The 18,146-nt window shown below is 44.6% G+C and overlaps 1 protein-coding gene across 1 annotated transcript; it reads right to left on the bottom strand.

The window, feature by feature from the left end:
- Positions 1-1,760: 1,760 nt before the first annotated feature.
- On the bottom strand, positions 1,761-4,465 carry LOC138259647 (interferon lambda-3-like). Its single transcript, XM_069207508.1, has 6 exons — positions 4,387-4,465; positions 3,354-3,514; positions 2,711-2,788; positions 2,229-2,372; positions 2,045-2,125; positions 1,761-1,919 (listed from the first exon to the last, which is right to left on the bottom strand). The coding sequence occupies exons 1-6, from the start codon at positions 4,463-4,465 to the stop codon at positions 1,761-1,763; spliced, it is 702 nt and encodes a 233-aa protein (XP_069063609.1).
- Between the last annotated feature and the right edge of the window lie 13,681 nt (positions 4,466-18,146).

The raw sequence follows: 18,146 nt of genomic DNA on the forward strand, positions 1-18,146 counted from the left end.
CTGATTTAGAGATTGGCGGAGGGGTTGCTCCCTCACAGAGGTGTCTGATAGCCCGTCCGCCAAAATATAAATCCCATTATGTCCTACGGGATTGATATTTCGACAGATAGGATGGCCGTCACCATTGTGACGGAATAACCCCTCCGCCAAAATCTCACCAAGCCCTGAGTCTTTAATGTCATGGTCATTTCATTAGTCGTTCTTCAACTCTGTAGATCACATGCATAAAAATGCTGTTCCAAGTCTGCTTTCTTGTCACATGGAATCTTCTGTGAAAGCTCTATGCAAATAACATATACTTACATAGTAATAACAGAACAGTTAATTCACGAGTATCTTCTCAAATGTATTTTTCTTTCTGTGTCTTTGTCCTGTTCTGTGGAAATGCCATGTGATGGTTGAATGTGTTTTTATTATATTTAATAAAGACAGATAGAACTGGGATATGGAAAAATAATGCCAATTTGCTTTTATTAAAAACAGTAACCAGCTGCTCATTGATACTCTTACAAATTTCCATTAGAAAATAATGCATGTCTGAGAGTAAAATGTTGAAGAAGCAAAACTCTGATACACCATGTTACAAAATTGTCTTCAGAAAGGAAAAACGAAGACATATTTACATATGGTTCTGAGGAACTCTCATGTGCCTGTTTTCGTAAAATACATTGAGTATTGCTTTGTTGTTAAACTGAGTCCTGATTAAGAGCAGTGAACCTCGAAGCAGCAAATTCCCTGAGATTTGTCTCCAAACTACTTGCAATCTTTGTTCCCTGTTCAGGTCGCTCCACAGTCGTTATGACACCTCCGTGTCTCTGATCCTGGTTACTTGTATAAAGACAAACACTAGCTTACAGTCAGTGCATTAGATTGGTTAACAAAAAGCATTAACCACAACTCACTTTATGTTCACAAGTTAAATAAATTCAACATTTGTAACAACAATAGCACTATTACCTAAAATCAAGTTCATTTATATAACTTATAAATAATAATATTAATTAAATAAATATGAGACAAGAATAAGCAGGGTCAAACTCAAAGAAGGCTATGGATGTCAGTATCCATTTAGGAATCTAAAACCCTTTACAATAAATAACAATTTATATAAATATTACTTGGATAGAAAATGCTTCTCACTAGAGTGTAATCCAGAAGTAGCCACTCAACAGTGAATGAGAAGGATTGTCCTCAGACACACAACTGTGTCTCGCTCTCTCGTGCTTCCATGTGTGGCCTTTGTTGCATACGGATTACACTGTACTTTATGGAGAATGCCACTGCCCCTGTGTGTGTGATGTTCAGCACCATGAGAAAGCGCATCAGAAGCTTATTATCACCCTAATCCTAGAAAGTTAGAGTGGACAGGCCTCTGCTGACCTTACACCTTCCCATAGGAAAAGAAATAGTTATAATAGAGGGCTCTGTGTGCGCGACAGAGTGACAATGCAATACTTTGCTGCAATAACATCATACCTTTCTATGGCAAAAATATTCCATTACAAAGTAAATACGGAAATCTTTTCCCTTGGAAGTGCAAAGTTCCTAGTATTTTCTATTTCTCAGCCTCCTCAAGTCAGTAAGTGATGTGAACTCATTTTGTCCTACAAGCTCCTCTATGATACTGTCAGTAAGCAGTGGACAGGAGTCCTTGGAATGTGTCCTGTTGTCTTCTCTAGCACAGTTTCAGATTGAATATGTTGGTTCCCATGGGGGTGAGGAGGAAGGCTGACGAACATAAAAACACTGGGATGGTTGTGTCATTCTTGCTTCTGATTGGCTGTGGTGAGTACTTGGGACGGGTATAGATGTTGCACCATTTTGTCACATTGATCCATGTGTGCGGCGCACTTTATGTCCTCGTTTAGCATCTGCATGAGATTGAGGATGACTGTTTTCTCGAGACACTCCTGGGATTCCTGGAGAGGACATTATGAGAATGTTATAAATTTTGAAAAGTCTCACTTTATGTTTGTGGGTGGGTTTCATTCCAACTAATTATTGCATCAGTAGAAATACCTGTCAAGCCCCACTATCATCTTACCATATCTTTGATCTTGTTGAATTCCTTCAGCCAGGTGTCCAGGTGTTGGGACGGCCGGTTCTCATGAGCTCTAGAATTCACCTGCAAGACAGCATGAGAAATGAAATTGATTATGTCTCTGAAGGTTCAGGACATAAACAAAGTACGAGTCTGGATATAGACATTGTATTAGTGTTCAACTTACACAGTGCCCCAGACTTCTTCTGATGTCCCCCAGCATTTGCAATGGTTTTGAAACATACTCGAAGAGCTCAGGGTTGGTAATGTTTTCCAAGACACGGACAGCCAATGACACCTTCTTTTCAACAAAGACAAGCCTGTCATGGCCCTGGGGAAATGAAGAACAGCAATTTGAGAAGAGTCTGCGACTGTAAGGATAGCAAAAGACGCCTTCAGAAGGAGGTGTTTGACGTGGGGGTCTGGCACTGATAGGCTCTTGGATCAAGAAAGTTCACTACTGCATGGCTATGCACCTGATGAGCAGAAACTCAAGGACACTTTCACTTAGTGTTCTGGGGCTGCCATACTGTACATAAGGACATATGAAGACTTGAAGAGAAGAGTTCAGGTGATATGGACCCATATGACAGAGCAGTCTTTGAAAGTGAGATGTGTGGGTCCACAGGGAGACATGGAACTAAATTTCATTTTAGAGCATTCTCCTACCTTGAAATGGAACACAGATGGCCTCTGCTGAAAGATCTTCCTGGAGCATTTCCACACGTTTGTTTGCATTGTCTCTTCCTGGGAAATAATGCAGATGTCTTAGAAAGAGATCAATCAAACAGCCTGGAGAGCTCCACAAATGCACAGCTAACAAATGAGCAAAGATTATAAAAACAGTCTACGCTAGCAGCTTCTCATCAGTTCGCTTGGGTGATTCTTCTTAGAAGAAGTTCGCTTACGGCTTGTACCTCAGCTACACATGGAAAGTGTCTCCCCACACCTGAGGGGAATAGTGTCTTCCCACATCCAAGGACTTTTCCATTCTTGTGGGATCTGTTTAGGTGTATGAGATCCCTCCACTACTCCAGGATCTCCCCACGTCAGTGGTAGTTCCCTTGCTTTTGTATTTTATGTAATAATGCAAGTTCCTTCTCTGTGCTTTTTCTCAGCAGGTACCAAGTAAACGTAGAAGAGTGACTGACAGCTAAATGTACTCTCAGGAATGCACTATCTTGTGCTTCCCCTGTGTATTCAGTTCTAAGGATCAGTGCTTATATCTGAGCAGATCTACTGTCTGGAGGGAGTCACTGCACTCCAATGGTTGGCAGAACGGTGCTCGGAGACGGCCTATTGTTTAACTTACGTGTTTGTTCCGTAAGTCCTGAGTGGCTCTGAGGTGGGATGGTAGGACGGTCTGGTACTGGGAGAGGTGGCACGTGCCCCTGGGTGCCTTCCTGGGGAAGGCCTCTGTTGCCAGCATGGTCAGGGCTGCCATGGCCAGGATTAAAATCTTTGGATCCATCTCTGTCGAGGGAAGGAGGCAGTGGAATATAAGATTAGTGCTTATTATAATAAATAAATTATAAATATTATATTAAATAACAATCAAACACAGCCAGAGCATGAAAACAAGCTTTTCAAAGATGAAGCTTGTTAAGTTAAACATGATCAATGTAGTACATGTGTATTGAATATCCAAAGACATCTTGTTATATTTAGGAATGAGCAAACATGCACTTCATCCTAAAGGGAGGGCTTCAGAAAAATCTCTGAAACAAAAGGAAGCTGTCTACCTTGCTATATAAGCACACATGAGAGAGAGTTGTACAGTTTGTACTGTTTTCAACAAGGAAAATGATGTGGTTTAAATAAACGACCCCTTCATTTGCTGTCTCATATTTATGGTTTCTAACATTCAGTCCTACCGGACGGACAGCTAACTCTTTATTAGCTGTAGAAGCAACCATGAGCAGGAATCTGCCGAAGATTGATACCTAATGTGTGACTTCACTGTAACAGCGCTGTTGCCGGCTCCTTCCGTGATATTTCTATTATCAATGCTTCCTGCAGCAGCACAGACATCCCTCTCCCTCTAGTCCAACTCAGTATCTAAACTTTATTGTGGCAGCACAGATATCTCTCCCTCTAGCCTGGCTTTACCCATCATTCTGCCCGTGACGTCACAGATTCCCTTCTTCCTCCAGACCTTCTATGCATCCGATCCTACCTGTTGCACCACATGCATGTCTCTTTTAGTTCTAGCTCTACTTCTGTTTCTGCCTCCGACAGCAAAGGAGTGAAGGCTGATGTGCACATGGTGGGTCCCCTTCCCTCACTGCACAGACGAGCTCAGAAACAATGACATGGAATGTACCCAGAGTAATGCAGACTCTCACCTCTGTGCAGGCTCGGGTTTGGGTCTTCGTCTCTCTTCTTTCTTGACTCTTCTCCTCTCGAATGATCCTGGCCCGCCATTGCTAGTGCTTTTATACCTGAAGTTTTCTCTTTGTAAAATTTATTTTTGACATTTGTTTTTAGGGGAAATACCTGCGGAATGTCAGAGTGATGATGACAGAGAAGAGAAAACTAGAGGAGGGCAGTGATTGGTGGAGGGAGGGAATTCTTCGAGTGAGCGCACCGCAGGTAAGTGGGAGGGGCGAGGAAAGCGTCTGTAGGTAGACTCGTGCTGTCCCACCTCTAGACTGCACACGTGATAGAGCGTTCCTTCCTAATAAATTACCTGTATCCGGACGCTCTTGGGTCGATGAATCTTTTGACCAAGTGGGGCTCTCTTCACCCGAGAGTAATCAATTTAATCAAATCAATAATCAATAACGAACATAACCAATGCCCTGATCAACATAACACTTCACAATTAATCCAGAAAACATTTCGGCGAACCATGACCTTTCTGCCATGAATAACCACACCAGTTTATTCAAAGTTAATGAATTTATTTCCCTATATTAACAAAGCTAGCACGATATAAATGTGTCTCAACACCAAATGATATATGTAAATGAACATTAATAGCTGTCCATAACGGCGAAAAAGATGCAATCTATGCAGCATTTGAATAACAATGCATTCGATAATAGCAACGCAAACCACTAAAACTATAATCTGTAATGGGCTAATTGCATACATTAGTCAGCATAACAAGTTCTCAAATTGCATCGTGCAACAAATGAATCCTCATCTAACCTCAAATTAGCATCTGCATGTGGGACTTCATGCAAAAACAATTTAGCAACATTAATTTAGAAAACTCCTGACTAGGGCTCTTATCAAAAATCAGCAGTTGGTTACCTAAAAAGAAACACAATGCAATTGTACATTTTCCTTTCATATTTACAAAATTCAATCAGCATTCAAGGAAGTCTTCGTCTCACAGGTACCGGTTTCGATCAGCATGGGACGGGGGCAAAGGGGCAGGGTGGACGGGGCAATTGCCTCACAGCGGCAAGATAAAAGGACAAAACTACTACTTCATGCAAAGGGACGAATCAAAGTTAAAGTCTCTAGGGCGAGAATTACTTAAAGTCTCTTTCTCTCGATTAGAGAAAGCATCAAAGTCTCATTCAAAATGGCGTCGAACATCAATTGGCATCGTAGAAGATGGCAAAATGACAAGGTCGGCAAGATGGGCCATAATGGCTGCAATGGGCAATAATGTTCGATGTCCTCAAAAGGTGCAATGGGTAATGGCCAATGTCCGATGGGTAATGTCCGGGTAATGGCTGCTTTCTTCTTGTGCACCAGGTTTAAATAAACAACAGTTCAAATCCAGTAGGGTCTTCCATTGGAGGGTTCATAGGTTGGCTTCAAATTGTCCAATCAAAAACAACAATTCACAAGCTTCTACCTAGGCATACATTATCCTTGGAGTCGGGAACGTAAGTTGCAACATATTTTACCAATTAACTCACTTTCAGAGCTTCCATTGTCTGCACCTGCAGATTGACCTTGGAGCAAAGAAGAAGATGCCAGGCTGGCACGAAACCTTAAAGATAAGCATGTGAACCGATCTCACTGGAAAAGTACAGCTTCAAGCAAGAATACACGTTTTATTAGCACATTAGAAAAATACGAGCATCTAAACCGTGAGACAAGGCAACTAGGCCGAAGCCTCCACTAAAGTTATGCTAAGTTAAAACATTTCAAACAAGCAAATCATAGCACACGTTTACGGTTATGTCAGATTAGTACAATTCTAATACATCACGTTATATAAAGCACGCTTATAAATGTTGGCGAACTACTCTGAGGGCACATTTGTCCCCGTACAATCTTTATTAGTTCGGTTAAAGTCACACTTGATTATTGCGGCACTACGTTTATGCGCTAATAAATGTAAAACCTTCGTTTCTGCGTCATCAATCCCTCCTCTGATGACTATTTGTCATCACACAAAACTATTCCCACAAATTTTATTCCATTAAAATTCTGTCAGTTCTCTTTGCCTTTTAGTTCCCCTTGTTCTTGCCTTGTATTCTTCTGCCATTCTTTTCATCATTTTCTCTTCCTTCCTTCTCTTAATTCTTGCCATGATCATTAGTATTCCCCTCTTTATTCCCCAAATCCCAAAGATGCAAATTAGTACTATTAGTATTCCCTGTATTATTTTTAGTAATATTCCATTCCAAATGCTACCAAGCCAATTTCCCACTGAAGCAACTCCCTTTCCAACCTTCTCCCAAACTCCTGGTTCTTTCAATTCCTTTAAGTCTGCACTCTCTTTTGTTAGATTTGCAAGCATTGTTTTAATCTTCACACTGTTGTCTGGTATATACGTGCAACAGTGACGCGCACCAAGCATTTTGCAAACGCCGCCATCCTTTGCTAAAAGAATGTCTAGGGCAAGCCTGTTTTGAAGAGTCATAGCTCTTTCTGCTGCAAGTTCAGCATCCATCAGGATTATAGCACCTGAAAACTTTGTCAACATGTTATCCACTATAGTAGACAACTTTCTTATTTTGATGGAATTCAACACAACTCCCAATGAAGGAATCATGGCTCCAAATATATCTCCTACCACAGCAGCTGCGGTCTCTCTTTTCTGGATACGATGAGATCCAGGCGTCTTTGGAATCACTGATAGGTCATCCAGTTGATAAACCTTTGGGAACACTATACCCAAATAACATCTCCCCCACCATCCGTTTGGAAGACGATAATAGGCATTATGCCCACAAATGTAATATACACCAGGTATAAAAAGGGTCAAGTCCGTTCAACATGAATGTCCATTTGGCCTTAAAGATAAACGTATGTTTACATTCACTCGCTCCCACGAAAATGTTATCATAATAAGACTCACCACGATATATACAAAATGTCCCTACATGCCAAGCGTCTAAAGCTATTCTTCCTTGTGTTTTTATTGCGGCAAAAGCATAATTATCTACTGAAGTCCTCTTACTTAGCTCTTTTTCTAATTTCGCATTCATTTGTGCCCTTCTATCATCTGTGCGATCTAAAAAGCTTATTTCTACTGTAGAGAGCGAGCAGGTAAGGTTTTCCCTATGAGCGTGAGCTGTTTCAAAAGGTTGCATTGGCTCGAAAAATTCCCTCATTATTTTAGCATCCCAATCTTTAGCAATCTGGCTTAGTTGCGTTATTATAGGAACATATGCAAAGGTAACATCATAATTTGAGTAAAAATACTGTATGTTAGTTTGACCATAAAATCTAGAAGTTACTAAACTACATGTAATCCCATATGTAAGAGGCATGTGGTGATAAGTCACCCCTTCCGTTACCGATGTCGGTATCTGTGTACACACATAACAATCTTTCGCATCCATAGTCTCAACATATTCTGTTAGTAGGCGATAGAAGACATTATACGAAAGTTCCTTCTTATCATGCAAGTGTCTCTCATCTAATTCTAGTCTTTTCAATGCGGTTAGTTCAGTGACAGTAACAGGAGCAGAAGTAGAAGCATAAATTTTCTCATTCTCACCCTTACCACGCGTTGCAAGCACTATTGCCATTATTATTAGTACACATGCAGTTATCAAGCCTATACACGCATATTTACAATATTTCACTCTACTGTTTTGTGTAGCGTACTTAGTCATGATCTGTATAGAATCAGAGAGCTAGAAGCACCTATAAAAGAAACGATTTAGCAATTAGTTACAAAGCTGAACGAGCGCAATGTTCACACAGTTTTCTTCAGGAGCCCAGTCACTTATCGGTTAGCAGCATTTGTCTCAATTCGGCAATAACTCAGTCTTTTATCAGTTAGCAACGTTGTCTCAAATCGGGTTTAAGAGTCAATCAGGTTATCAAAGTCTTATCAAGTTAGCAAATGTCTCATCCGGTTTAGCAATGTCTCAGCTGGTTGTATCACGTTAGATTGTAGCAAGCAATGTCATTTATCAGTTTTTTTTCAATCAATAGTGTCCATAAAACTTTTCTTTTCTATTGGTATCTCTTCTTCTTCGTTCTCGAGGCTAAGAGATACAAATTCGTCAGTCCAATCGTCATTGACTACATATGCCCATTCTGGACCGGAATATCTCCTGTTTGGTATCCTTTTCCTTTTCAATTTTGCATCTCTCTTTGATTCTGCCTCACTGGTACTTTCCTCTTTGGCCAAGTCTTTTTCTTCACTTGAGGTTGGTACCACGACAGACACTTCCTTTCTTTTCTCTTTCATTCTTGGCCCTTCACTGTCATTCAACGTTTCTCTAGTTCTTAGTTTTACTGGTGATATACTTTGTCTTCTCTTTGCACTGTGTCCACTTGATGGACCTGCGATCTCTTCTGAAGAAGTTTGAACAGTTTCGTTCTGTTCTGCCTTGTCCCCTCCTTCTGGGGAGTCAATCAGGTTTTCCTTTTCTTTTTCTGTACCGTCTGCTTCTGGGAAAGCCCTCCTCTGATCAGGCTCTCCTGCTTCTTCACCTCTTTCGAGCCCTTTGTCACCGTTACTTTCTTCAGGCTCTTTGTCACTTTCAGCTGCTTCAGGCTCTTTGTTACCTTCAGCTGCTTCGTCGCTGTCTGAGGTTTCTCCTTGGTCTTCCCCAAGTGAATCGGTTGTTTCGTCCTCAGAGAATATTTCTCTCTCCTCTATTTCTGCCTGTTCGCTTCTAGTTCTGTTTTGCTCTGTCTCAGCGCTCGGCACTTTGTTATCAGGTACTGGCAGTTTCAGCGCTTCAACTTCCTCATCTGTGGGACACAACACCTTCTTTGTATGACTGGCGTGAATCCAGTTGGGAACTCCAGCACACTTCACAGCGGTAGTGGTCGTCAGGATCACTTGGAAAGGGCCTTTCCAACGGGGTTCCAGACACGACTTCCTCACGTGCTTCTTTATCACGACCCAGTCACCTGCTTTCAGTGTGTGTCCTGACCTTGGATCGGTGGCAAGGTGGTTGCTTCCACCTGGTGAGAGAAAGAGCGAACCACGTCAGTAAGACCTTTGCAGTAGTCTAACACCATATCATCTGCAACATTCAAAAGCGCGTTTGCGGGAACTGCAGGAAGTCTCATGGCCCTGCCCATGAGAATTTCGTGCGGGGACAATCCAGTCTTTCTGTCAGGGGTGTTTCTCATTGACATTAACACCAAAGGCAATGCGTCAGGCCATTTCAAATTTGTCGATGCACATATTTTCGCCATTCTTGATTTCAGTGTACCATTCATCTGTTCCACCAGTCCTGAGGCCTCTGGGCGATAGCTACAATGCAGTTTTTGCTCAATGTTCAGCGCTGCGCAAAGTAACTTTATCACCTCGTTATTGAAGTGACTTCCCCTATCTGATTCTAAAGAGGTCGGGAATCCGAAACGTGGTATCAACTCCCTCAACAATAGTTTTGCAACTGTAAGGCTGTCATTTCTACGTGTGGGGTATGCTTCAATCCAGTGACTAAAAATGCACACAATCACCAACACATACTTCAGACCTCCATCACAGGCATCTCAATAAAGTCCATCTGCATTCTGCTGAACGGGCCACTCGCCCTGCCAATGTGGCTCATGTTCACAACCGTTCCCTTTCCTGGGTTCATCTGCTGACAAATGACACAACGATGGCAAACTGCTTCTGCAACTTGACGGAATCTGGGGTTAAACCAATCAGTTTTGAACAATCTTATCATGGCATCTCTCCCTAGGTGAGCCTGCCCATGATAGAACCGCGCTAGCTGCGATAAGAGACTATTTGGTAAAACAAATTTTCCTTCATTTGAAACCCATAACTCATCTGGTCTCCTTGTACATTGTGACTTAATCCAGGAAGCTCTTTCATCCTCCCTGACGCTATTCTGTAATGCTTTTAGTTCATCCATTGTATCCACGACCTTCAAGGCAAATGCTTCAGCTGGTTCGAGTTCTGGTTCACTTATCAAATTCCATTCATCCCTGAGCAATATACAGTTCAAGGCACAAAATCTTGCGACTTGATCCGCATATGCATTTCCCAGGGAAACATAGTCCTGTCCTTTTGTATGAGCACTACACTTTACCACTGCAATTTCGGCTGGCATCTGAATGGCGTGTAACAATTCCCTTATTCTCTCCCCGTTTTTCACTGGGGACCCTGAAGAGGTCAGGAAACCTCTCTGTGACCATAATTGCCCAAAGTCGTGCACAATTCCAAACCCGTACTGACTGTCAGTGTAAATGGTAACCTTCATCAATGTAGACAGTTGGCATGCTCTTGTAAGGGCTACAAGCTCTGCTACTTGTGCGGAATAGACTCCTTGAAGCCAGGACTCTTCCAAGACACCTGTTACAGTACATACAGCATATCCTGCTTTCAATATTCCCAATGCATCTCTTAAACATGACCCATCAACAAAAACAATTTGGTCATTTTCATCAAGCTTAGTATCCCTAATATCAGGTCGGGGTTTTGTGCAAAATTCAGTCACCTGAAGGCAGTCATGCTCGACGTCTTCAGCGTTCTCAATTTCAGCATTTTCACTGGGAAGCAAGGTTGCTGGATTCAACGTAGTGCACCTTTTCAGCTGCACATTCGGTGAGCCCAGAATTATTGTTTCATACCTTGTGAGTCTTGCTCCAGTCATGTGTTGCGTTCGGGAGCGGGTCAAAAGTATCTCAACTGACTGTTAATGGGTGTCCCATCACTATTCCTTCACTCTGAGTGAGGCTGATACCAACTGCTGCTACGGCGCGCAAAACCCCTGGCAGTGCTGCTGCGACCGGATCCAAAGTAGCTGAAAAATACGCTACTGATCTGTTTATGCCACCATGGGCTTGGGTCAAGACAGACAAAGAACATGCATCACGTTCATGACAAAACAATGTGAAAGGCTTTGTGTAATCAGGCATACCTAAAGCTGGAGCCCTGCACATGCATTCTTTCAATTCAATAAAAGCATCCATCTCATCTCCTTTCAGCTCAATTTCATCCAAGGCATCCTTCTGGGTCAGTTTCAGTAAAGGCTTTGCTAGAGTTGAGAAGTTGGGAATCCACTGGCGACAGTAGCTCACCATCCCCAAAAACTTCCTCACCTCCCTCCTTGTCTTTGGTGGACTCATCTGAAGTACACTTGTTATTCTTTCCTTCATTATTCTCCGTGACCCTTTCTCTATTTGATGACCCAAGTATTTCACTTTCTTCTGACAGAACTGCAACTTTGAAGGAGACACCTTGTGTCCATTCCTTCCCAAGTGGTTCAGTAGAGCAATGGTGTCGGCTGTGCAGCCACTTTCTGTCTTAGATGCAATCAGTAAGTCATCAATGTACTGTACTAGGGTTGACTCGAATGGCAATTCTAACGCTTCCAAGTCTTTCTTTAGAATCTGATTGAAAATTGACGGTGACTCAGAAAACCCTTGAGGAATTCGACACCAACTGTAAACTCTGTCTAAGAATTTGAAACAAAAGAGAAATTGGCTGTCCTCATGAAGAGGCACCGAAAAGAATGCTTGTGACAAGTCGATGACTGAGAACCACTCGGCATCGCAAGGGACTTGAAACATTATCACAGCTGGATTCGGTACTACAGGGCAGCATTTAATTATGATGTCATTTATTTTCCTCAAGTCCTGCACAATTCGGACCTTTCCACTCGGCTTTATTAGTCCCATGATTGGTGAATTACATGGACTGCTTAACACTTCTTTCAGTACTCCCTGTTTCACAAACTCGTCAATGAGTTGGGCGACTTTCATGAGGGTGTCTTGTGCCATGTGGTATTGTGGGGTCTGGGGAAAGGTTACATTGGGTTTTACGGTCATTTTCACTGGTTCCACTCCTTTCACCAATCCCACCTCTTTTCCTGTCATATCCCACACTTCCTTTCCGACTGTTTCCCGTAATTCAGCTGGAATATCTTCTTCAGTTATCATCGGAAAAAGGTTAATCAGAGGATATTCTTCATCGACAGTTATCATCTCATCCCCTTCTACACTGTCCTCTTCTTCCCCATCACTGCTCGTCTGAATTCTAATTCCATCGTTCGAACACATAATCGAACATCCCAATTTGCACAATAGGTCTCTCCCTAACAGTGCTATCGGGCTTGAGTCACATACCACAAATTTATGTGACCCTTGATAGTTACCAATTCTGACTTGTACTGGATCTGTGATTGGGTTCGTCAGGTACCTGTTTGCTACTCCCACTACTTGAACTGTTCTCCCTGAGAGTGGCAAATTTGGTACTTCAATGCTCCTAACAGTTGAACGTGTGGCTCCTGTGTCAACCAAGAATGAAACACGATGACCCATAACTCTTCCCTCCACATATGGACCCTTTTGATCAACTTCCAAGGATGCTGCAAGCACACAATTTCCCTCCTCATCTGAACTTTCACTCTCCCATACATTGTTTATTCCATTCTCACTGTGTAATGGGAACTGTTGTACTGTGCCATTTGTATTCATCACCTGACCCGAGACCTGTGGAGGAACCATCACTTGCTGCTGACTCACTGGTGCCATAGGTATTTGCATTTGCTGATTAGGTACCATGGGAAACTGCTGTTGCATTGGCTGCATTTGCGTCATCTGCATACGGGGCATCTGCATCTGCTGCGGCTGCATGGGCTGTAATCCCTGCAGCTGATTTATGGTCTGAAAATTTGGGTTTGGACCTCTCATTTTCGGTCCCCTCATTGTCTGGAATGCATTGACATCATTGTTTTGCTGACCAACACCTGCACCTTCCTGCACCACCATCGGGCACTCGCGTTTCCAATGTCCGACGATTCCGCACACGTGACACGGCATCACCCTTTTCATTGCCTGCACACCATTCGGAATTGCAACAGTGTTCAAATCCGGACCATTACTCCCAAAGCCCCCTCTGCCTCTGCCTCTCGCCTGTGGCTGAAACACCATATTTCCCTGCGGCTGCGGCTGCGGTATCTGCTGTTGGAACCCTTGCAATCCTTGCAAACCTGTCTGAGCTGCTTTAAGTTGCATCATCATCACTTTCTCTTTCAACCTTTTCTGTTTCACTTCAATTTCGTCGCTACAGTATTTCGCATAATTCAACACCTCATCAATCGGTTTCGACTGCCAACAAATCAAATGCGTCTTTATCATCTGACTTATCTCTGGTCTCAGCCCTTCCACAAATCTAAACACAAAATGAAGCATGTCCTTCGCCTCTATTGTTTCCGTGCCACTGTAGTTCTTGAACGCCTTCAACAACCTCTCATAGTAACCATGAATCGACTCTTTAGCCTCTTGGGCAGTTCGATCAATCTTCTGCCAATCCACATTTTTCGCGGCAACCTTCGTCTTCAAATGCTCAATCACCTTATAGTACAAGCTCATTACCATAGGTGATGGTGCACCCGTATCCCTGTCTCTCTCTGGTTCACTTGTCGGCCAACCTACAGCCCTTTTGCAGTCTTCCCACAAATCTGCCGGAACCACAATCTCAAAGAGGGTGTTCAGGTCTTCCCAAAGACATTTTGCAAGCTTCACAAACCTATCAGTCTGTTGATACCATTCAATCGGTTTCTCTCTCAGTTTGGGAAAATCATCCGTAAAAGACTGAATGTCGCTTCTGTGCCACGGTACATGTATTAATTTTCCCCCTGCTGTCTCCCTCATTGGTAACATGGTTATTGCATCACTACTCTGTGATCTTTTCTCGTTGTGCTCTGGGACACGGTCTTTCCTCTTTTCCTTTTTCTTTGCCCATCTGCTTTCCCATTTGTCTAAGCACCTCCACACCTGTGCACTCTGCAGCAATTCTCTAAGGTGCGTTTTCATGCCTGCTGACCTCATGTGTTCAAAGTCTGTGGTCCCGAAATCCAATCTATAGCTCCTGCTCAAGTGTTTTGTCTTGTCTATCTCAACTCCGTTTTTGTCAGCTATTTCTTGCAACCTTCTATGTACCTTGTTCACTTCTCTCGTAATCCTGGGACATAGATACCTCAGCTCTTCTTCCGAGTAGGACTCTAACCTATTCAAACCCATAGTCCCTTCCACCAATTCTTCTGCTTCCATGTTCAACCTGACCTTATTCAGATAGTCTTCTCCCTTCCCACTGGCTGAGCTTTGTGTGGAATTCAGACTGTTGAACCACTGTGTCAGCTGTTGCGCATTCAACCCCATCAGTGTAGCATTCACATCGACTGCCATTGATGGTTGCGGCAACTTTTCAGTGTTCGATGATAGCGGTATCATCAGTGGGGGACTCGACCTCACCACTGTTGACTGAGCACATATGGGACTAAACTCCATCAAGGACACAGATCCAGTTGGCAGAGCCGCTATCGGAGTTGTCTCTGGAGTGTTTTCTATGCACCTCCTTTCCGTCCCACTCTGCACCATTGATCCTTGACCGCTCATACCTGAGTTAGGCTGAATGTACAAAGGTACCGGTGGACCTACAGTAATGGGTAGGGATATCGCATCTGGGTTCTGTCCATTCCCCAGGTTCTGAGGCATGTTCATTCCCGCACTATGGGTCATCATTGCCGGCATGCCCGTCTGACTCCCCGTCATCTGAGCATGTGCGGTTCCCCCTTGCATCTGTTTTTGAGGCATCAAAAACTGGGTTGATTCAGCTTGTGCCAATGTTGGGTTGCGACCATTCTGTACTCCCATTACGGTTGGATCTAGAATCATTCCCGTACTGTTGTCACTGCTGTAGTACCTTGGGACCTGCGGCTGATAATTTTCTGCTGTTTTCAATATAGGCACATCTGGATATATTCTCCTAACCTGCGGTATCTGCGGGGTGAACAGTAAACTCGGGTCCTTAGATCCCGATGGCGTTTCTGAATTCAGAGTTTCATTATTCTGTACCTGTGCCGGAGGGGCAGAACTGGTACTTGGACCTTGTTCACTCTCTGCATAAGGTGGTGGACGGTCGTTCAGCAATTGCATGATGAACTCCTCATCCTCTGACTCGTCTTCTCTCCTTAACTTTTCCTCGTCCTCTCTATCTTTGGAACACCTCCTGTTTGTCTTACAGGTAGCTTTCTTGCCTGTCGCCTCTTCTTCCTTAGCAATTGCGGGAAACAATTTTATCCCCTGCAATATATCTGACCTCCACACCTTCTGTGCATTATCCCACCTAGCGTCCGCTAGTGTCTTTTCTACCTTTCTTATCCTGGTCTCGAACTTCTTTTGCTGTTGCTGTCTAGCCATTAGTTTCCAAATCGCTAGAGCCTCAAACTGTGCTGGCCTTGGAGGTACCTTCATGTCGTACATCGCGAATCTCAAATTCTCTAGGATCCTTATATTGAATGTCCCATGGATCGGGAACGCTACGCTCCCATGTCTCTCTGTCAGCTTGTGCCATTGCTTTAGCCAAAGGCACGGAGCTACCCCCCTTTCCTCCATTACAATGTAAGCTGGTGTACCTTCGGGTGGCGTCTTCTCTCCTACGCTCGCTTTAATGTAAGACTCCCCCTTCATCGCACTCTTTAATGCTTTAAAAAATTTCATTTTCTCGTCTTTTATTTCACAAAGTTTGTAATCAATAAGTGACTTTAATTCCCGGAATACTCTTCGCTTGCCTTTCCCCTTCCAATCGAGCCCCACGGACTGCGTCCAATCCGTGCGCGACCCTTCTCTGCAACCAACCTATCCCAGCGCGGCTCCTAGTGACGTCACACTCACACACACTGCGGCTGACAAAGCCTCGCGGCTTGTCCTCCTTCACTCAACTCCTCTCGTAACAACTTCTAGCATGTATCGCGAGCAACCAAATAATAATAAAACAGATCTGTCGGTTTACTACAGGAAGGGTAACACAATCGCTTCAGGACCTTAGGGATTTTTCACTAGCCTCGGCAGTTATTCCATCTTTCTCGGTCCCCACTTTCGCAAGCAAATCTGACCCGCAGACTCTGCTCTCAACTTGTCAATGATCTATTCTAGTGCACTTAGAATTTGTCAAAGCCCGAAGTCGAAGTTTTCTTTCACTCCCTTAACACACGTACCGACTCGTTGACCACGCCCGGTCAACCTATTAAACCGACCAGACCACAACATAAAACAAGTGTCTCATACACTTTTCAACATACTCCGGAGTCTCTTGACCTCGCAGGGCCCGTCTCAACAACAACAACCACGTGGACCTTTCTGATGGATACAACTACCTGTGGATTCCTCACCTCATGAATACTCCCATGGCGCCAGCATTCGACGGAAATCTTCTTACTAGTCTCTGCACGTCGACGAGGACGTCACTGTCTCGCACGCGACGCCGTCTGACGTCATACAGGCAATAAGAGGTCCTCGACGACGTGCAGACGTCAGTTCCCTTTTTTCCGTGCATTCGAAACGGTTATCTTCGAGGGAGCAACTGTTACTCTTGCGGTTACAGTGTATATCTAACTGCGTACTCTTTCTCTGTGGAAATAATGTCGCAGAGAAAGTCTGGATTTAAGCCTTGTCGTGAGTGTGGAGGCAAGATGTCGGTGACGGATCCTCATTCCGATTGCCTTTGGTGTTTGAGCTCCGACCACGACGTCTCGACTTGTGATTCATGTCAGCACATGAATCCGAAGGCCCTTAAAGAACGCGAGGCGAAGCTGTTTATGGCCAAGTCAAAGGAGAAGCATCACAAGAAAAAGTCTTCTCCAAGACATCGGCGTCATCGAGACTCCCGGCGCCGTAGAGAATCTCGGCGTCATTCAAGGGAGGCTCGTTCCAGGTCTCCGGATCGGCGCCGAAGGACATGGGAGGTCAGCCCCACGTTGACGCCGCATCCTTCGACGCCGTTGCCCTTTCCGGCGTCTCCAACTTCGCCTGGACAGGCGTCGGTGATTGAGGTATTGGAGCCTCAAGTGTTTTCTCTGGCGCAGACGCCGAGGCCGGCGTCGGGGTCGCCTCCGAGTCAGGCACCCCAGTATCCGGCTTTTCCCACCCCTGGAGCCGATAGTTCCGCATTCTTGAATGCGATGTATGCCATCTTCCAACAGATGGCTCCAGGGGGTGCTCCGGCTGGGCCTTTGGCCTTTTCTTTGGGTGATCCTGCGCCTCTTCGGCCGGCACCCTTTATGCCCTTTCTCCCGTTTGGGAACGTGGGCTCGGCGCCAGTGTCGGCGCCGGTAGCCGCTCCGGTGGCTTCGGAGGGATTGGCCCCAGGGATTTCCATCCCGTCGACGTCGAGATTTCGGCCTGTGACTCCGGTGGGTCCATCCGTTTCAACTGCTCTTCAGTCGGCGCCGAAGTTACCTGTGGCGCCGGATGCGGCGTCGGTGGCTTCGGAAGATCGGCGCCGATCTCCGACTTCGGCGGAGGTATTGTCGACTCCGCGGATTGAGCAACGACTGCATTCAAGGAGGCGTGCTCTCCGGGTACTAGAAGAGCAGGAGTACCAACGAGCCCTAGAGGAAGGAGAGCTAGAGGACTCGGGTGATGGGCTGCGTGGACTGGAATCGGCCAGTGGGCTGGACACTTCCCCTGAGTGGGACCTTTCGTCCCCGGGGGAATATACCGAGGAAGCTGCTTCCTTTCATACAGTGGTACGGAAGGCAGCTAGTTTTTTGGACCTGCCTTTGCCGGTGGTGGAGGCGAAACAAAACCTTTTGACAGAGGTGTTGCATCCGGCCTCAGCCGCGGCGGAGCCTCTATTACCTTTTAATGACGCTCTGCTGGATCCGGTTTTAGAGGTGTGGAAGAAGCCGGCATCTTCCCCAGCAGTTCACAGAGCTGTGGCCAGGAGGTATCGGACGGCTCCAACTGATCCTGGTTTCCTATCTAG

Source organism: Pleurodeles waltl, chromosome 9 (genome assembly GCF_031143425.1).
Source record: "Pleurodeles waltl isolate 20211129_DDA chromosome 9, aPleWal1.hap1.20221129, whole genome shotgun sequence".
In the NCBI taxonomy this organism is placed as follows: Eukaryota; Metazoa; Chordata; class Amphibia; order Caudata; family Salamandridae; genus Pleurodeles; species Pleurodeles waltl.

Bases quoted from the DNA above. Each gene is read 5' to 3' on its own strand.
- LOC138259647 (XM_069207508.1), bottom strand. From the start codon at position 4,465: ATGGCGGGCCAGGATCATTCGAGAGGAGAAGAGTCAAGAAAGAAGAGA. The intron at 2,373-2,710 runs GTAGGAGAATGC...TCATTTCCCCAG, and splicing joins CATCTGTGTTCCATTTCAAG to GGCCATGACAGGCTTGTCTT. The intron at 2,126-2,228 runs GTAAGTTGAACA...GCTGTCTTGCAG, and splicing joins GAAGAAGTCTGGGGCACTGT to GTGAATTCTAGAGCTCATGA.